The sequence below is a fragment of the Phaethon aethereus genome (genome assembly GCF_964289735.1).
Source record: "Phaethon aethereus genome assembly, chromosome: 8".
NCBI classification, from domain to species: domain Eukaryota; kingdom Metazoa; phylum Chordata; class Aves; order Phaethontiformes; family Phaethontidae; genus Phaethon; species Phaethon aethereus.
This window is the reverse complement of record NC_138584.1, coordinates 5,382,617-5,404,544: the sequence shown is the minus strand read 5'-3', so window position 1 is coordinate 5,404,544 and position 21,928 is coordinate 5,382,617. Positions and strand designations below refer to the sequence as shown.

General features: G+C 36.3%; 1 protein-coding gene across 3 annotated transcripts in view; it reads right to left on the bottom strand.

The window, feature by feature from the left end:
* RALGPS2 (Ral GEF with PH domain and SH3 binding motif 2) overlaps positions 1 to 21,928 on the bottom strand; it is a gene marked incomplete at its 5' end in the record, with an annotated part of 101,821 nt that overhangs the window by 56,597 nt on the left and 23,296 nt on the right. For all 3 annotated transcript variants that reach the window (XM_082002840.1, XM_082002838.1, XM_082002839.1), the window contains 4 exons: positions 4,749 to 4,875; positions 9,133 to 9,225; positions 12,657 to 12,746; positions 21,260 to 21,343. In XM_082002840.1, coding sequence (XP_081858966.1) covers positions 4,749 to 4,875; positions 9,133 to 9,225; positions 12,657 to 12,746; positions 21,260 to 21,343 — 394 coding nt within the window. The remainder of the gene's footprint in view (positions 1 to 4,748; positions 4,876 to 9,132; positions 9,226 to 12,656; positions 12,747 to 21,259; positions 21,344 to 21,928) is intronic.

Sequence of the window (21,928 nt, the reverse complement as noted above, 5' to 3'; positions counted from 1 at the left end):
ACATCATTTGTAGCTCAGAGGCGAGAAAACAGAATTCTGCTTTCAAAACACATTCTCTGGAGTAGATAAAACTTCATGGATAAGGTATGGCTGCAAGGGTTGTAGTTAAATCTTTGGTCAGAGATCAAAGCTAACAAGTTTCAACAATATTTAATTGGGGTTGCCCAGGGGGTAGGGCGAGAAATCAGTCCCAGCCTATTCCTTTCCCGAACTCCAAGGATTTTAACTGACGCAAATGTTTAAGATTACAATTCTGAAATTGTTCCTCAAATAAGGACTACTTGTTTGTTACAAGTATCATACAGACCTCATTGACTGAGTGTTCTATACCATGCTTTTTAATTACAAATGCTTGAAATTCAGACTATAGTCTACTTTTTTTTTTTCCTGTGGTAGCTGGATAGAAGAACTGTTCAGGTAAATTTAAAAGCTGAAAATGCCCTCCACTACGTTCCTTTAATTAATACTTCTGACAGCTTTAGTTCATTCAACCAACAGATTTCCTCTCTTTGGAAAAAGATCTTATTTTACCACAAGAATCTCTTGCCCACTACAAAAACAGCATTTGTTTATTCAGTGCAGTCAGTGAAAGGCATACTTTGCAGAAACTCCTAAGTTGAATTAGCTTGCACCCAGTCTTCAGATTAAATCTTATATATTAGACATCTAAAAAGTGAGTCTCCCCCAATTTGAAGCTGCAAGTTGACATTAACTAAACATTATTACAAAATATACCCACAAAAGCTCAGACTGTACAAATGTGCTGCTCCGAAAGGAAAGACTTCATTTTAAGTTGCCGATTTAAAAGCATAGCATCTCTTTTTCAGGTTGGTTCACAATAATTTGATATGATAATAATAACTGTTCATACAATAGTTTACTACTTTCAAATGCTTTTAACTGTCAGTTCTTAGCTTTTGGGTTGAATTTTCTAAGCAGGGTAAATGAGAGAGAACATTGACCTTTTGAAGTCACACTTTTTTTAGAAAAGTTTTTCAAAAGAGGCTGTAGCATTCCTCAAGCTTATTGCACTGGATATTCAGAAGCAGTCTGTCCGTGAAGGATATAGCTTTCACCATTCCTGTATTAATCAGTCCAAATTTAACCAAGCAGACCTTGAAAAAAAAGTTTAACCTGTACTAAACCTGAAATACAGTTCTCGCATCTATTTCCGAAGTCTATTGCAAGCATTATCACTGCAGTAGCTGAATATTCATCAGAGGAATACTTCAATAACCTGTCTTCAGCTTTCCCATTTCTCGATATAATTCCTGAAAGACAGCTATAAGAAAATATTTCACAAGGTAGTACTGCTTAGTTAAATAAAAAAATCTTGCTTCTCAAGATATGGCTCAATTGTTTCATTGTACAATCTGAAATTAATCAGAACTCCATGATAAGACTCCCTTTGAGAATGGGTTTTTAGCCCAAGGTGAAATATAACATCACAGATACAGCCATTGTTTGGCTACTTTAGTTGGCCGCGTGATGCAACAGCGATGACATATCCCGCATCATGTCATGAGGGCCTAATGCCGAACATTTTTACTGGTGTTGCATAGCTCTCGGCACTCACGTTTACATTACTGAGTCCACAATGTTGATGTGCTGCTCTCACCTACATTTCTAGACCTCTGGAATCACATCAGACTTATTGCTGCAAGGAGCTGAAAACCATTTTTATTCCCTCCCCCTCCGCAGTTACATGTCGAAGGATATCTTCATCTTGTCCACAGTGAGTGAGCTGTGGTTACAAGAAAACAATCTCTACTTCTGTGTCTCCATTCCCATTGCAAAGACTACCAAAAAAAGCATTATAAGATAAAGCATAAATGCTAAGATGGTTATGAAAAAAATTACACACCCACGTTCAATATTCAGTTGCATAAGGGTAAACCTAATAACTTCCGAAGGGTAAAACATTCACCCTTGAAATCGGAACTAAAATTCCTCTCTATACTCACTTTCACTATGACCTTCCAAACAGGGTCCTTCACAACCAGTGCCAGTATTCCTCTGGAGGGGATATGCAATGGCAAATGTAACTGTGTGGCGGGCTTGATTCTCTGCACTCTTCTAAAGAGCATTTTAGGGGAGCACAGCAACTGTGCTCTGCACAACTCTGCACCAACAGCGAAGAAAGCCCCATCCCACCCCTTCTTTTACCACAGAAGGAAATGGAACTTACGATTAATCCCCCTCCTCGACACAGGTCATGATTTCACACAGCAGACTTTTAGGTAGACTGTTCTACACATTTTAAACCAGGAGCAGCATGACTCCCATATACGATTTTATACCAGAAGTAACAGCAGAAAAAGATCCTTTTAGGAATTATAACCTATAGCTGGCAAGCTTAAAACACTAAGTAAAACAAGCAACTTAAGTTACTTCTGTTCCGTATGACTCCTGCATTAGTAAATATGCCTTGGGAAGGAAATTTAAGAAATAATACACCTGTAAATCTACTCGGGTCTTACTGGAGATTAAAGCTTTGATCAAACGAGAAAAATTGTACTCAACAGCCGATCTTCCAAATAGATGTGGATTTATCATGACTGTAGTTTCAAGGCAATTTTATTCTTTTTGCCACTTAAACCTTACAAAATTACTTTTAGAAGGAATGCGCCAGTGGGCATTTGCTATTCCTTTGGAGAATTAAAAAAGGCTTGAGGACATTCTTCACATCATTAGTAAGAACCGATACCATATGACGTCAGGTCATGACACATTCTTTAGCTACAGCAGGTCACAGCAAAGAGCATTTCTTTCTTTCCAAACAGAAAAGAAATACACATTTCACTTCAAAAAACTATCAAGTCAAGCCCAAAGCTTATTCTAATGCAAAAGTCAGACAGGAAGTTGCTAATGTATTGAGAAAAACATCTGTAACTGAACAAAACTTAAAACATTATTCTCCAGCATTCCACCTTTTTTAAATATACACTTGCACACAGTAAGGCAGTATTTTTAAAGTGTCAGACAAATACACCAAAGCATAAAGATTTCTCTGTACAGCAGTATTAGAAGACCACCATAACAGCAAGGGTCAGAGTACCATGAGATTTTAAAAAAATCTGACAGCAGATTGTGACTTCTATCATCAGCAAGAAAACAATTTGAACCTGGCTTCATGTTTCAAAAATCATGGCATATAAGTAAAAAGCATGTGGAAAGCTAGAAACTGCATTTCAGAACCATACACAGTGCATATATATACACACACACATACTATAAGCGTACATATGATGGGAAAGCTACAAAGTTACGTTTAATCACATTACATTATGCTTGGCTTATTCTTTGCCCCTTTAGGCCTAGTTTTAATAGCCGTGCCAACAAACAGGGTAACATGTGGCCGTATGCCACACCAATAATTTCCACACCTGCACTTCAGACAAAATAGGCTCATGCTGATTCTTCCATTCTAGACACAAACATCTGAATACTTGAAAATATAGGAAATTAAGAGCTGTTAAAATCATGTTAGAAATGACGGATGTTACCGGGATGGATGTAATTGGGAAGTAAAAAATGAAGACAGAATGAAGAACTCTATAAGACTACTTGTCATTAAAATGATTATTAGCTCTCCACAGCAAAGTATTTTTTTTTTCCTATTTAAGTATAAAGTGAGTAAAATTCACCCAATTCCACAAAACCTGATTATACGCATTTTAGAAGAATGATTTTAGATTCTAATATCACTGATGGTGGTGTTGCTCATATCAACCTACAAAGCAACTGGAATAATATTGTGACAGACACATAGATAACAGCATAAAGATGACTGTCAAGTTATTAGTTTTGAAAAAGTTAATTGCCCAGCTGAGTAAAGGAAATACCAAATTTCAGGAAGAGATAACAGTTTAATGAGTCTTAGTGACCACAGGAGGTCATCTTGACTTTAGGTGTAAAATCACCTAACAGTTGGACTTGACGATCTTAAAGGTCTTTTCCAACCTTAATGATTCTATGATCAACTCTTATCTGCAAAAAATATCAACTATTTTTTTCCAGAAATTGAAAAAACTGGGTAAACATTCCCTTTATGTGACTATCAACATGTTATGATACCAAGGAAAAAGCTACATAAAAAAGCACACTGATCACTTCCAACAGAGACACATTAGATTACTCTAGATTAGCCTGGCAACAAACTCAATACATATTAAACATATTTATCTAGTTTTCAGATACACAGGAATATAATTTACTTATAATTATTCCATAAAGCTGAGTCAGTCATAACAACCCAGTTTCTCTTGTCACCTTAGGATAATTAAATGCAGCAATATCTCCAGATTTTAGCGTATTGCAAAGCCCAAGATCTACACTTATTTATCTCAGAGGCTGCTGATTTATAGCTTCTCATAAATTAAAAGCCATCATTACTGTAACAGTCAAGTATTTAGCTCTTTAAGAGTGCTAGCAGGCATAACAGTTTAAGTACTTCTCCAGAAGTCAATCAGGGTATCTATACAACATATGGGAAAATAATTTCCTAGAAAACTGACACTGTATGTAAAACCTGAAGTGTTTGTGATGTTTAATAGATATTTTCTTTCTGAAGCTAGTGAAGTTATTTTTTGCCATATACATACTATCCAGAATCAATCAGTAGTTATGGTTCTTTACTGAAGTATTGAAATAGTTTCATGCATGCTTAAAAGATGGTGTTAATTTGTGTAATTTCTGGCGAAGTATGTTTGTCATTAGTGCTTGCCACTAGAAATACTTCAACTTACCTAAATAGGGAATACAAGGAGTCATCTTCAAGCTGCTGATATAGTCTCTAAGCCTTTTGTAATTATCTTCTTTACTCATAACATACTCCAACTTTTCAAAGGTGGCTTTATCCTTCCGACTCAATAACTAGGAGGGGAAAAAAAAAAAACAAACCCAGATGAGCTTAAGTTTAATCATTATGACTTATCTTTTATCCTTATAAGCACAGGATTTCCACCCCTACCCCTCCATTATTGTTATTGTTTTTTTAAATAAAACCGCTTCAAAACTACAGCATTTACTCATTAAGCGTAAGTACTTGGGAAAGTTTACAAAGAAAAGGAGCTATTTTGGCTGTTAAATTTAAATAAAGCGTTTAAAAAATTAACCAAGCAAAACTTTGGTATCCTGGAGGATCTTTCTGAAATAATACAAGTTATCAAAAGACTAATCCAGCTAACACATATCACAATTTCATGTGCTGTCCATATCTACAATATTTCAAACCAGTAATTTATTCACTCTAATTACCCACAAGTTAATATTTATTTGGCAGATACACTGAGAAATTTTATACTAATCTAGCTTCACAAAAATCTGAATTCCAAAACATGCTCTTATTCTTGAATTGAGAGCTATCTCAACAAATAGTTTTCCAAAGAGCAAAACAATACCATTAAGATCTAATAAATATCTTTAACTAAACTGCAATTTTAAAAACACGGAATGCAGATGTTCAAGTAGAGGGCTCTGTGTATATCTGGAAAAAACTTAAGTATTTAATCCATTTTTCTTCACAGAAGGCACTTGAATACAAGCTGTGTATATTGTTCTGCCAACTAGCAATTTTACTGGCTCTTAATATTACAGGAATGTCCACTTCCAATACAAAACTTAAGGTCATGGATCTCCTTCATTGTCCATTCTTCCCCCGCCCCAAAGTCCTTTCCTTTGATGGAATTAACAGCAACTAGGATCTCTTTGTAGGATTGGGAAAGTAAGTTATTTTAAAAACATCCCACTGAACTAGTGCTGCAAAACCACAATAAAGGCTTAATTTTAATTCAGAACCAGGATTATACCAGAAGGTTGTAAGATGCTCCCACTAAACATTCTGGCAGATGACTCAGTGTTTTAGTCCCAATCACAGTTTTTCCCCCTTAAGATACCCAACAGTGTAAAAAATACAAGGGTCAGATCACTAAAGGTTTATGCATATTCCCTTTTCTCTTTCAGTTAAAGATCAAACTATGTGAACATGATTGAAGCGAAATGTTCCTTCCCTAAAGCTGTAAATTCACTATTGAAATAATTGCTCTTTTTACTTAGTTTTCCTATATCTAGTCTTCATCAGGATAGCTAACACACGAACAAACTGAACACCGGCTTTCAGAAGTCAGTCGCTTTTAAAAAGTTTCCCAGGACATACTGGTCTCCGACATTCCAGCAATTAATTTACATCTTAAGCTTTGGTTCCAATATTTGGACGAACAGCATCTCTTGTTCATTAAAACTGCAGACATCTGCCAATTCCACAACAAGGAAACAGTAGACAGGCATGACTTCTTCCCAACCACTGGAACATGACATTTTTCTTTTGAAGTTTATCTCCTCAAAGATGGTTTTAGTTTAATCAGCCTAGATTAGCTTGCCTTTAATAATATTCTAAAATATTCTGCCGCCACTTGGTGCCTGGAAGGCTTTCGTAGTTTTGCAGACTGGAAGGTAAGACAAGACTAACAGATATAGTAATGGTCTAAATTTAGACTTGAATGAAACGAATTTTATTTTCCTCAAAACATGCAGATTTGCACAATCAAGTCTGATATATCATTTCAGGCTCTTTGAATACTCTCTAAACAAGTTGATCCTGTATGACTTTCCCTTGGGCTTATGGTGCAATTCACATCATGTCTCCCCTTGCTGCATTATGTAGAAAAGTAGAGAGAACCTGACAGTATTAAAAGTGTTTCTTTGAGGGCAAGGAAGGACCCAGCTGTTATTTCTTCAGTTTTGGAGCTACTTCTTTTTCTAAATAATTTTTATTCCTCTGTCTCTTAGGCTCAAAGGATGCAAAGAACAGTAAAGAGAGGTACATATGCAGAGACAACAAAAGCTAAGGCTTATAGTTTACAGTAGCAGGGAAGGATTCAGAGCCTTCCAGACTGCTCGTTGTTTTCTAATTATAGTGTGCCAGCACTGAAGACAACCTTTTTGAAATGCAAGAAAGGAGAGATGAGGTTTCAGGGAGCTGGCAGAGTGGGGCAGGATTCACTCACCTAACTTCAGAGGTCTAGTGATTATTGCTTACATTCCCCAAGTCCTAGCTGGTCATCCAGACTTCCTTTACATTAAGAGAGAAGCAGAATATTCTTTTCTGTTCTATTCACTTTCTTGGGAAGGTTCACAATTCTTTAAAGTTTTGAATGGGGCAAATCACACATTAGAAGCATTTATTATTCTCCAGAGTTCAGAGGGTGTGCAGGCAATTGAGACAAATTTCAGACATATTCAGACATACCGTCAGAAGACATGAATTCTGACTTTTTTAGGAACATTAGATTACCAAGCAAATATTTAATAGCTCCTTTCAACTCTAGATTCCAACCATATAAGGTGACTTTTTTTTTAGTGAGTGAATATGCTTGTGGCTATTTTCCTGACTTCGTAAGTCTGGTTGATTGAGGGCTGCTACAAACTATCTCAAAAATGGAGAAAAAAAATCCTTCCTTACTGAAGGTTGAGCAAGTTACACAGCAACCTTCCAAAAACGACTTGGTGATTCAAATAATGCCTTGGTGTGCCTGCTCATATGTCTTTTCTTGCTCTTAATATACAGAAAGACAAAGGGTTACAATTACATCTAGAATTTATAAACTGAACTTCCAAGAGAAAGACATCTAAATTAGTTTGCAGTGTGCATTGCTCGAGCCATCCCGCAACTTCAGTTTGCAAAGGCTTTATATGAGATGATGAAAAGCACAGACTCACTTGGGAATGTATGAGAAATTAAACACCTGCAGAAATGTGGGAGAAGTTACCTGGCATTTCAGAGGTTGGAAGAGAGGTAAACTTTAAAAGCTGATACATATGCCGACAGCACACAAATAAACCTCGTAAGTGCAAACTGCATCTGGTTGACCAAGCAGGAAAAGAAACTGAGGACTGCCAGTTCCAAATGGCATAATTACGGTAGTAACTAATATGGTTGTAATAATATATGGTTATAGCTGACATTTGTTTCGAGTCACACAATATCCTCCATCCCCAATCATCAGTTATGTAAAACTGTTGAGGCATCAATTCATTGACGCAGCAAAACTAGAAAAACAGAAGTTCTCCCTGAGATCATTTTGAAGTGTTAACTTCATTAAGATATCCTTAGAGGATTTTTGGTATTTTGAAACGATGCCTTAGTTAATTGCACATTTGCAAAATATGGCCAGAAGTTGAGTATCTCAGCAGGAGTGAATTATGTACAACTTTGGTAACATTTATCAATTAAACTTTGTCATCTAGTTACCAAAGAAACACTTTTTGTAACATGTGAGGATGCGTTGACACATCTGCAGCGAAAGTTTTAGCTCTTTTTAATGATCTATTTATACGAATCCCTCGCACAGGAGTATTTCAGTCATCTGATTATTTTTTTCACACTTGAAAATGTCACAGTTCATCTGGTTATACAGATGGATAACTACACAATATATGGCAGAATCAAGCACTGTGTTTTCTCAGCTCTGGAGTATCAACGAGCAAAAGTCATTCCCAATGTTCTTCTGATCAAGGATACAATTACACAAAAATAATATTGATTCCAGTAAAAAAAAAAAAACCACCACATGTCAAATAAAAGTGTTTCCAAAGACTGCCTTCATTCATAACCGTACAAAAGCAGACCTGCAAATATGTTGTGTAATGCAGTTTTAACCACGAAAATAATTCTGAAAACTGTGAGGAAAATTGCTAGATTTAGTTATCAGTCAGAGAAACTACAAATCTCTTTATGGAAACTGAATCAAGAGTTTCTGGACATCTGCTCTCCATAGCAAAAAAAAAAAATTCCAGCAGTATAAACCCCTAAACGATTAAAGTATGACCCACTTTGGCATTCATAATTTTCCAGCAACTAAATACAAAATAGCTTCTGGCCAAATTAGAAGCCTCTGCATTTAGCAGAATTTGCAGGGAACTATTTTTCAAAGGAAAATATTTCTATGCGAGAATGGAAAAATTATTCAACAGGAAATCATAGACTTAAGAGACACTAGAAACATTATGTACGTAGTACAAGAAGATTAAAAGTATCTGTAATAATTATTGCATTCTTGAAAACAAGCTACAGAATATTGTATTTTCCTAAGAATAAATTTAAAACCCTCCATTGTCCCGCTGCTCACTTACCGCCCACGTTTTAGTCAGCCTGAAGATTGGAGCACTCTGTAGGCCTGACACAACTGCCATAAGTGCATGCAGATTATTCAGCTCATACAGTTTCTGAGGACAAAAGTATATACAATAAGCAACATTCCAAATGCTGCCAATAATACAAAATAAAGAGCAATCTAAAAATGAAGAAATCTTGCATGCTCTAAAATGGAAGAGTTAGGTACAGTGAACTGCTGTGCACCCATACTGCTTTTACGGCACCGCCTAATTTTTCATTATTGCATGTATACAGTTTTGGCTTAGACTATAGTTGTTGTTTTATAGTCCAGAGAGAGCCCTTCAAAAAAAAAAAGCTATATGTACATACATCTTGGAACATATATCGAAAGTGCCAGAAATCTTCTGACATTCAAACCCAACAAATTCCTTTCATAGCAGTCAAGAGAATTTCAAACTTAACATGCCAAAAAGGATAACCCAGTTGTGAATGATATCATCGTGGCAGTATTTAATATTGTAAACGCATTTGGCACTGCAAGATTATGTAGCTACCAAGGCTGCATCAAGGCACCCAAAAAGTACTGTTGCAGGACGAAACCAAGCAGGTAAATGGTCAGAGCCGCATACCTGGAATATTTGTCTCACTGAAAGACAATTTTGGGGGTATGACACTAAAATTAACTAGTGGAAAGGAACAATGAAATCAAAATTGAAAACAGAAGACATCAGAGTAAAAGAATTTTCTTTAAAACTCTACAAAACACTGCGTATGAGTGCATTTTCTTACATATTTGGAATTTCCCTCCTCTCTTCTTTCTTTCCCTCTGCCTCCAAAACCATCAATCTGCCTTGGCCAATTAACTGCTGGTACTACTGTCATAAAAGCTTAAAAATGGTCTGGAAGAAAAAGCTGTTCCTTAAGCTCTTCTGCAGTATCAATTATTCCAATAGCTATGAGCACCTGGAGGTCTGAACCACATGCAAGGATTTTTGGTGGCACATGCAAACTGAGGTTTTACACCTAATAAAAAGACTGATAAAGAGAAATGGATACTCAATCACAGTATTGCAAACCCTGTTTAACCCGTTTGGAAAATTCACCAAGGTAGGTTAGGATTCCAGCGAGAAACATGATACAATAATATAAGGAACTCTTGCTATTCAAAAAAATGGTGGAAGTTTTTGTCCTCCTTGGAACTCAGCTTACCCAAGTTTTCTTGATTAGGCAGCCTTTCATGTGATAACAGGACAAAAAAGTTACACTAAATTGATTCTTAATAAATGCTGAATATCAGAAGAGATCTTATATTGGGAAGGCTGAAAGCAATACTGCGAGGATGGTTTTCTGGCAAATTATTTTGGAGGAGGGCAAACGATTCTCTCTCCACTTAACACACTGCCAGAAAACCAACAGCCTTTTATAGAACAAAGTCCTCGTAGGTATTACTCAGAAATGCCACATTTAATGCTTACTGTCAGGTCACCCTAGTAGCAATTTCAGTCTGGGTGCCCAGAACCCTATGGTTCCAGCATGCTTACTGATGAATGAGAGTCTTTCCACATCTGCTGAAGAAGTGTTTCCTTCTCGTAATCCTCTTTTGGGAGGATTCTTTACTAACTGTGTGGAAAGGGCAATCAATATTTCACGGGGTGAGGACATTTGTCATATACCATACTCCTACTATTCTTCTGAATAGTACTGCTGGTGTTTGTCCCTCCAGTTACACAATAACCCCCCAAAATAACCCCCCATGTGCCCCCAAACAAAGTAATAAAGTTGACTGTCCCAAAGGACAATGTAGATGATGAAAAATAAAAAATAAAAATAAAAAAAAAATCAGGGCTTTCCTAGCCGCTGCCAGCATTGAAACAGAAGTTATAACCAATCATCATAGCCTGGGAACTTCAGGGGAATGCAACTATGAAGTCCAATTAGTCCACGCATAAAGCAGTATAGCATAAGATACCATTAAAGGACTGAAGGCTATGCAATAGATAGCTGTCGGCACAAAGAATTCCCTGTAGAGTAGATTTACAGCTTCTCTGAAGAAAAGTTAATTAGCGAGACCTCTGCCACCAAGCTGCTTTGATAATAGTTTTGGTGTAAACGGAAAATCCTTCAAATGTCACTAACTGCGGTAACTTCATATTAGCAACCATACGTAAGCAAAGCCAAGATAATAGATAAAGTAAATTAAGATATATAAAAAACTGTCCCATATATAGTTTCTTGCTCTTTGTAATTGTGATTTTTACAACTCATAGGTAAGCAAAGCTCAACTAATCGTTAGAGAACGTAACTGTCTCAAAACCAGCAGCATTTCAGCAGACACTGCTGTCTGCAGTCCCCTGATGAGATCAGGCACGTTCAGGGTGCTGTGTCCAACACAGAGACTACAACATCCAGCACTGGCAAGTCCCCCCCAAGTACTAACCAAGTCTGACCCTGCTTGGCTTCCAAAATCGGGTCTGCGCTATGACCACACAGGTGAACCTCCCTTCTCCTATGGAGGGACATGGATCATGAGGCAAACTTTTCAAAAAAAAAAAAAAAACCAGGAACTGATTTTTAAAAGTACATGAGGTGAACATACATTAGCCCACCAGATATCAAAGGATATTTAAAAGAGATCCTTAACAGTTTATGACCACAGCATGGTTATTGAGCAAAGCCTGTCGAATCTTACAAAACTAGCTTGCTTTGCCCAAAATTTATAGTCAAATCCCATAGGCGTAAAATATTACTTCATTAAAAATGTGCATATCAAGACAAAAAAATGCATTTGCAAAATCAATTCCAAGGTAATTGAAAATTTTACATCTTTTCTTGCAGGTAATCTGAGGTGGCCACAGAAGTTAGCTGTAATAAGTGTCGGCCCTGTCCAAGAGCAAAAACTTGAAACTCTTCACACTACAATGAAGAAGTTGGATTCTGTGTCAACGGCCAGGACTTTGGTTCACGTACACATAAGTCAAGTTTTGCTGACCCTTTTCGTACAAATATCAGTCCTAAAGGCTTTCAGGAAAATATCACAGGATGGAGAGCTCTAAAATGCTTTCCAAGTTCAGGTATATTTTTGAAAGAATGTTTATTAAGTTGATATTATTCATGCCACAACTGGAATAAGAGATAACAGATTCTTTCCTTCCAATAGTAAAAGCAAGCAAACTATTTCTCTTCTCACTGATGCAATTTGAACAGATTCTAGACACAGCATTTTGGTTTAACCAGCATTAGAAAACATATCCAGTAAATTACATTATTTAATAAACAGTATCTGAGATAAGGCATTTTTGCATTTCCTTAGTTAAGCTATTTTTTTGTAAACAAAGGCTTCCATTTCAGGACTTTGGTCTGTCACTATTTCTGACAACTTTGTTACATGCAGAAGCCAAACAGCTAGTCACGTCAATTAGATAGAACCACAGCTAAATCAGGTATCAGATAAATATTTACCCATGTATATTTTTGAACTGACCAACTTAAGTGTAAGAATTTTCATCATGGTGAATCCCACCTCCCCCCTCCAAATTCTTACCTTCGCAGTTTTAATATAGTGGCTCAAAACCTCAGCTCTTATTTTTAAAGTTTGTGCATGTAGAATCTCTCTAACAACCCAGAAGCTTACCTAAAAAGAAGAAAAATTGCCTTTTTAAAATAGAGCTTCAACATTACACTTTTAATATTTTTATTTCATTAGTAATATATTAAAAGTCTCACAGCATTTAACTGCCAACTATAAAGCTGAATACATACTAGAACATGCAAATTCTTACACTATAAAATCCCAAACAATATAACACAGATACTAATTAAAAAAAACACCTTTCTTCAAAGTGTTTTGCTCTGTTATTCTGCTCATTCTTACCCAAGATACCTTTTATTATTACATGGTCAAGCAGTTGCTTAAATCAAATTAAGAAATCCGACTTATATTAAGAACTGAATCTATTATCTTGTTACTCTCTTCACCTTCACCATTTCATAACCGGTAGCCATGCACTCCAGCTTCTTGTTGGAGAGCGCACATCCTGGTGCCTGCTTTTCTCAGTAAGAGTGTGGCTGGCTAGAATTTCTCTTTGTAAAATCTGTTGCATCCATTCGTTGCATACAAAGACATTTGGATCTGTTTTTCTAATGAGGAAAACCCTTCTGCCGCTAGCACATCTCAAAAAAACCCCAGCAAAATCAAGTGATGTACAACCTATGCAAACAGACTCATTTTCAGGCCACGTTTGAGGCAGCAATCTCACAAACATAAAGCAAATGGGAAAACTCTCAAACTTCAAAGTTCTCCCAAGAAAATAAAATCATGATGAAATTTCATTAAGAAAATCTACAAAATGAAGGAACATAAAACTAAAATTGAGTTATATCCTTTGGTTTTACTTTTCCACAGATTCAAAAGCTGCACTATCCAGTTCTCAGATGAGTTGAACAGCTTCAACAGTTCACTGACATTTCCAAGTTCTCAACACCTCAAAATAATAATAACAATCAGAGCCATATCATCTGAACAAAATTGGAACATAAGATAAGAAGCCTCTGCTACAATCCAGAGTTCATAGTATGTACTCCTATTGCTCGCTATGCCAATTACCTGCTAATATAAAGCACACTACCATAACAATTAGTTAAGTTTTACAGGACTAACTTCACTGCTGTGTAAAAAAATCTCTTGTATTCAGTATGGTATGAAGGATGGTTGCTGCATTTCATAGTTACATGAATGCCTCATAAAAGCTATACTTAGAAAATGTTTTGGTAACTTGTCTAAATTCTAATCTTTTCTCTCCTATGCTCCCCCCACACCCTCTGCCCTCACATACTTTAGCACAAAGAATGACAGAAAATAAACACCTTCATAACTAATAAAACAGTAGCAAAGAATTAGCAGATGGTAACAAATACTGCAGATGTTATTCATGTATTCACTACAGGTTCGGAAAAAACGAATGACTGGCAAGACACAGCATGACTGCTATTTACAAAACTACTGAAAACAGTGTATGAAGAAATGCATGCTCTCATACATAAACATCTTTCAACCCATCATGCGGCTTTGATTTTTAAGTATGATACTAAACTACTTCTAAACTAACATTGCGCATGTATTCAGGTTCCTGCCTAAAATTTCAATTAAAAAAAAATGAGATACCCTGTTTATCCTGTTTCACTTTGTACAGTATGACAGCTTTTTATACAGAATAGCATGGGAAGACCTGCACCTCCAAAGTTATTACAATTTCAGTGATGTTACAGTGATCTGATGAGAACTGGGATGTCAAAACACAACAGCTCTTGGAACCAGAAAATGGAAGAAATAAAAGAAAAACCCCACAAACATCTTGCATAACAACTGCTTTCCTTTGGTCTGTTTGGCTAAGGCTGTATTAGCCAGGAAAGAATTAGCAATGGAGCTCAGTTTTCTTTTTCCTTTCTTTTTTTCTTCTTTTTAAGCCAAGTATCTCCAGATAAACTGTGTTACCCTGACAAATATAAAAAATGGTTCTGTGCAAACAGCATTACTATAAAATACGTAAGTACTGAATACATAAATGCTAAAGTATTTGAGAGTACTTCAAAATACTGTCAAAAAAAGTTAAACCTCAGTTTGATGTTCTGCTGTAGTTATACAGCTTGAGAAAATCAACTTTTCCCTCAACTGATGAATAAGCTTCTAAGGAGATGCTTTCCCTTTGAAGATCAAGGGAATTTGATTTTTAACATAGATTTTTGTATCATAAAGAATCAGGTAGAGACAACACACATATTTCTATGCCTTAAAATCCCAAATCTCTTCGGTCTCAAGTTAACAGTGTGTTGATGTAATAGGAGACTGCTTGTGGTAGGCCAGGCTATGAAACACTTGCTCACAATACAGAGCAATGCTCATTTTCATAAGGATAAAAAAACCCAAATAATTTATTATGTTGGCCCTGACTTCTATGAAAGTTCATTAGTATCACAGCGACATAAGCACCGTGCTGCACAAGTACTCATTTACTCAAGGAAGCCTGGTTTCCGTCCCAGTCCCAGCCAGACCCAGTCTCAACATTTCCAAGCTCTTGCAGGAAAAACAAACCAGAACAAAATGCAAACTTTCTTCGAAGCTTAGAGCCATCCAGTCCTTTCGGTAACAGAGTAAGCAGGAGATAAAGAATTAAACACACTTAATTATTTCCACTCCAACCACCTCCACTGCTCTTTGATGTGTTTATACTGCCATTGTCATTTGTTTTTTGCTGTTCTTGTCTATTAACTGTTATCTTTAGACAGCACTATGATCTAATGTATTCCAAATATCAAAAAATAAACAATTTAATAAACCCTTTTGTTTCAATAGGCCACTTTTTATTTTATCCAAGTTCATTCTTCACCTAAATAATACAAATTTGTTCCATACATATGTTGTTGTTATTTTGCCTCAAGTCCTCTCTCACTGCATTTAAACGTTATTATTTCTCACACTGTCCCACCAACATCAATCTCTTGGATGACCCACAGCCTTTGGCATCAATGCCTTTGATACCAGTTCAAGACAGCATTTAGCCCTTGACATATATTTGTGTATTTATATTCTTCCCTGTTAAGGTCAACCTAGAAAAACATGCTTAACTTTTGAATGACTCTTTTCTTGAGTCACAGCTTACGCTTTTTAATTATCTCATGTTTGCCTTATCTGAAATACTAATTTTGTTATACTGGTGCTTTTAAGTTCATAGTCGTCGGTTCCAAAACTAATTGTGCTTTCTGTGCTATTTAGTAGACAGGCAAATTTGAGGCCCTCTCTTTAATAGAGTTTCCGGATCGTTCTTCCAAATATCTGTTAAAAAAATTCTGATATGCTACACAAAAAGCACGTAATGTTAAACAGACAGTACTGACCTTGCACCATTACAGCTAAGGTAGAATCCCTGTCTGTTCTGTTTTCAAAGGAAGCACACTAACCTCTTCCACAGTCCATTCTTTAATTTCTGATAACCGTAGTAAAATTTCACTATCACACTTCACTGTGACTCAGCAACACTACAATACTTAGGACAAATTTCTTCTCCTACATAATGTTTGCATTTGGTTTAAAAAAACCCCAAAAACTAAAACACAGTTTCACAGAGTTAGTGAAACAAAAAATTTGCCTTTTTAAATAGGATCTTTTGCCCTCAAATTGTTCCAATGTATTGAATCTAGTTGACAAGTTTCTCTAATATTGTAAGTTCTGTGGCAGCACAGTTCCACTCCCATTTAAATAAAAACCTCAAGAAGGAGGTTTTTAATACAGATAATCTTACAGCCAGGAGAGCAACAGTTACCTTTACATAAACTATGAAACATTTTATCAATGCCTAGCAGCAATCTTCAAAAAATAAATGCCTCTTGTTTGTTTGAAATTGTTTGTTACTTATTTTCAAAAGGTAAAGAACAATGGTTTAGTAAGTAAGCAAACTTGACAATTCTGCGCTCTGACAGATTTACCAGTAACAGTAGTATGCAAGTATACAACTAACTTTCAGAAGAAGTCTGAAAAAGGCAGAGGTCAAATTTTTTTTTTAAACTACATAAAGAAGTTAGATATTTAAAAAACAATACCTAATAGTAGATCTGTAGATCTATGGAGTACCACATAGCAACGTATTCTCCAAGAATAAAAGAGTCCTGGCATGGAATGATTAAATTGATTTCTCTTCCCTGAACTTGATCTGTTTTTACAGGCACCACATATAATTATCGCATAACTAATGCTGGAAATGCACTACTTCATTCTCAGTGGACTGCAATCAACTGCACATAATCATTACTGTTTCCAAAAGGCTATCAGCAGATCAATTTGCTGTGAAGCAGCTGTTAGTGATTTAATATTCTCTTTACTTACAAAGTGAGAGCTGTTCATGGTTTTCTTTTGGCAAGTTGGGGGAAAAAAGAGAGACAGATGCCTAATGCATAATTTAAACCCAGTGAAATTTCAAAGGTTAACAAAAGTTTGGTGAAATTTATTCATGCCTGATAAAGCCAAAAGTTGCAAAGATTTTCCTGATTACTTATTTTAGGTCTAAGCATTAGAAACTCTGGGTAAGCGGGGTAGGTTCCCAGTGGGAACTACACTCTGCTGAGCAAGCACCTGGGGTAGAACTCAACGCCGAGAATGTAAACCAGGCAAGGAAAATGAAAACTGCTTACTCCACCACACCTTCTTATTCCCAGCTGCCACTGTCTATCCCACAGGAATTCTTGAGTTCCACTGCTCCCAAAAGGACGGTGAATCTAAATACAACATTACTGATGGAGTAAGTCCTCCGCAATGATACATTTGGAACCGTAGGCCCACACCACAAAGTTATCCAAAGTACTTTCTCAGTAAGTCAGAAGTTGAGGTACTAACATGAATAACAGGAACCTGTGACTGAAACAATACTTGCTGCTTTTCCCTCCCAGATCATGTCCCACTATATGAAGGTAAGACTGATGACTTTCCAGCCAGAATAAAGGCTGATGTAAACTCATTGGAAGAGCTTCTTGCAAATGGTATGTCCCTCACCCACCAAAGCTGCATGCAGCAGTTTCTCAGAAAATTGGTTAGAGACAAACTAACACAGCATCTGAGTAGATGTTAAATAGCTGGACTTGTTTCTTCTTTATTACCTATTCTTTGACTCTTCAAGGCAAAGTTTCTCCTACAGGCTACCATGTCTCCTATATCCACGTTTTTCAAATGTTACCTTAAAGAGAGCAGAAACAAACAAGAAAAGAAATAGGAAAGACGACCTAGAAGTGCCTCCAAATCTTTTGGCTCTAAATACAGTCCAAGAGACGGTCTAAGCACTGCAACATCCAAATGTGATGGTGATGACAATGTGAAAAATAGAAAGAGAACCTACTTGTCCTGTTCCAGGTGATTTGGTGAATGGTGAATTGCAATGGCTTCAAGTTACTTACTGGCTGCCTGTTAAAAGGATGACCTTTTTTCATTTCTTGGGAGATAACTGATGGAATAGAGCCTCAAACTGACCTGTCTTGATTGCACTGGTGACTCCACAAAACTCACTGACACAGCAAAGACATGTTCTAGATTTTGCCACTGTTCTTGTTTCGGGGGTATCCCAAGGACCATTCAGATTACTGGTAATGTATTTCTTCTAGACATTAAAAGCAGCAATAACAGGCATCTAAGGGAATCTTCTGTAGCAGCCAACACAACATCTGAAACCCAGTAAGGAAAAGAAAACCAGGGACAGATCCGGTCAGATGGACAGGTCGTCACTGGAGCTTACGGATGACAGAAAACAAAGTTTTCAAGACTTTAAGAAGGGTCTTAGCAAATCATTAGTAAAGATATTCTCAGTGAAGGAACCTGTCAGCTGATAGAGGGGCACATCCAACTCTTACAGCTGCAGAGAAAGCACACAAATGGGGTGAGGCTTAATCACAAACCTAACGACAAGAAAGTTTGCAGCTGTATTTGTGTACATATCACTATATCGAATGTCTACACAATGCAATCCAAAGAGAACGCTAGACCACTTCTCATGGCATCAATCTTAAAGCTAATACATTCTGGTTTTATGTTTATTGCTCTTTGGGTGTTCCCCCCAAAAAAGCTACAGAGAGTTCAGAAATAATTCTTAGTCCCTTTCTGAACTGCACCGCTTCTAGCAAGGTCTTCAGATGCAAAGCCAAAGGGAAAGGAGGCAGGAGAGAAACTGTACAATAAATTCCAGACAACTGTTCAAAGTCAGAGCGCTGCATTTTATTCAAGGTTCTCCTTTACCATACTGAAAAAATTTAAACAGTGACGTAAGTCTTTTAGTCCATTGAAACATATTGAACAAGTTCAAAGACATTACAGACCTAGTCATCTAGCTTTATAATTTCTTTCAGATGGACCTGTCTTTGAATCAAAAATATTAGTTCCTTGAAACAAATGAAGCATAGTAGTAAAAGGAAATAAAGACAGATGAAAAAGATAGTGACTATCAACAACTATCTAACATGCACTCTAAGGCAATGAAAATACGTAAGGTTCCATTTAGCAGGGAGCAATGCTTTCCAGGGAAACAGGACTACCAACTATTATGAAGAAATGTATTACTCAAAGGCAGGTATTTCTAGCATCTTATTCTCCTTATTGCCTTTGTTGTGTGCATATAACCAGTTTTATATGGGGTTTTATACAAACTGAGACTGAACAAAACCAAGAATATCACCCATCAATTAATAATCCAGTGAACAGATTTGATAAATGTTCCACAGAGTAAAATAAAGAAATATCCTTAAAAAAAAAAATCAAAAATGGTCATAAAACCAACTAAAAAGTCATTAAGATGACTAAGAAGGGGAGACTTAAGGTAGCATTACAATAATAAACTAATGGGATTTTGGTGGCATGATGGAATTCCTATATGTTAATCTAAAAACTCTGTATTGAGAATTTTTCTAAACCCTATTTAACAACAGAGTTGGCATTTTAGCAACGTTTAAGATCTTTAACAGCTACTTTTAAAGTACAGGTATCCTGGTTCTGGCCAGCTGTACAAAGCAAACCTACCCTCCCTCTGTCCTTAACGTTTTACAACTTAGATAAACAGCAGCTCTGTAATGACAAATTGTCAGTTTGCAGACAGCTGATTGCTTATTCCCATGATAAGGTTCCCCCTCCTTCCTTCTTGCTGCTAAGCATATTTTACTAATTCTTTAATATGTCTGAAGTTCACTTTCTGCTTAGCCAATTCCTGCAGTTCTTTAGTATATTATACAACAACAAATGAGGAGTGAGGTCCTTGATGAGGTACACTGACTAACATGGCCCTTCCTACAAAAACATTTTGGAATAGTCAGCAAAACAAAATGTTTCTTTGAAGAAATAACTTACATGAGTAAGACAGCAAATGTTGGAATTGCTGGCCTATCGGTGAGATTAGCATAAAAGTAGCCTCAGGCTGTATATACAGTTCAATAAAGGAGCAACTTCAAAAGGCAGATCAGGAAAATTTCAACTAAAAGCAAGAACAAAAAAAGCCACCACAAACAACCCCCAAACCAAAACCCCAAGCCAAACCCCCTAGATTTCAATAGACAGCATGGTCACAAGAAGTTTGTGGTGTAACATTTTCTCTTCAGTCAAAATGAGAACCAGGCAAGCGTCCAAAACCCATGCCCAGACAAGCACTTTGGTCGTTAGAAGGTTAAGAAATATTTTAAATGTTGTCGATGAGAAGTAACAGGATTTGGTCATATGCTGAATGTGAGCAATAATGAAAAGTGAGAAAGTACACAACAACTGACAGAAAAAGACAAACTGAAAAGCTTAGAGGTTTGGCCTGAGTTTCAGATGATTAACAAAGATGTCTGTAGATCTGAGACTGGGTACAGAAGATAGGTCTGCAATAGAGCTTGCATTATTCAACATTTACAAGAGGAGAGATGAGAGTAATGGAATTACTTCATCTGAAATAAAAAATATGGCATTACATAAAAAAAGCATTTCAGTTTCTAGATTTGGTTGGCTAACAACATAGCTGGAATCCTACAGCTTTCATTGCTGAGAAAGCTAAGATTCCAATCTTATTTAAAAGGTTCATTTTACACAGAGAAATTTTTAAGGAAGCCAGCCATAAACCTCAAATACACTACCTAAAATATTATGCCAAATAGAGAGTTAAAGAACAAGTTCTGTACAGTAAAATTTTGAAGTTGGCCCCGGATCACCTTAAAAAGGTGACCAGTCTGACAAAAGGTTTGTATTTCTAGGGACAAAAACATCTATGTGGAACAAAAGACACTCGACTATCACAGAAAGAAGTTACACCTAATTGCTACTCCAGAAACCCTGTATGGTAAGCTTTTAATCTATAATTATGATTCTGTCTTTATGTAAAGCACAGCCAGCATTCACGGGGAAAAACACCACTTAATATTTTCTCATTTCATCAATAACTGCTATTTAAAACAAAAATACAGCTATTTCTATAGTACTGTTTTGGTCTCTCTGTATATCCTGAAGATAAGGAACTCCTTATAGGAGATACTTTAAGTTTTCAGGTAATCAGCTGCAATCAGTAATAAAGGTGATATGACAGAACACTTAATTCCCCAGACTTTTAAAACACATACATATGACGACACTGGAAAAAAAAAAAAACTCACATGATTGAATCTTCTGGTAAAAGCAACAGCATTTGGTGCAGAACTGTATTTCTCTTTTTTATTCCAGCCACAGCTTGCCAGTTCCTGGGAGAACAAGGATGAAAATGCATTTTCTTTTAAATTACTGAATAGCATATGCTCAGAGCCAAGAGCGTATAGAGAGACAAATCTTAAGTTTCAAAATATCTTAACAGAGCAATAATACATTGAAGTAATAAATATATAGTTACACCTTTTTCTGATTTCTTCTGTAAATTGAGATTCCACAAGTGTAACTTCTGAATTGTCTTGAGTTACTGGACTTTTACAATATATCTTTTGTTGAATTAGGGACTTTTTTTTTTAATTCAGCTCTTACTAGAAACCAGTGAAATAATTCAAAATCCATTTTGTTACCACAGAAAAATCTTGCTTTAAATGTCAATCTGAGCTAGAGAGAGCAGCATGTTCTTCTGTTTTTAATTGCTTTCTGAAGATACTTAAGTCTACTGAGAAGATATACCCCATTAACTCAATCTAGACATGTCTCATTATTTTAACTTAGCATGTTGCAGTAAAGCAATATGAAAATTGTCATCTTTTGCAGCAACAATAGAAGAAACACTATTTCCAGTTTTCCCTTCCAAAAGGCCCATTTTAACTTGAACAACACTCAGCACAAACATTTTT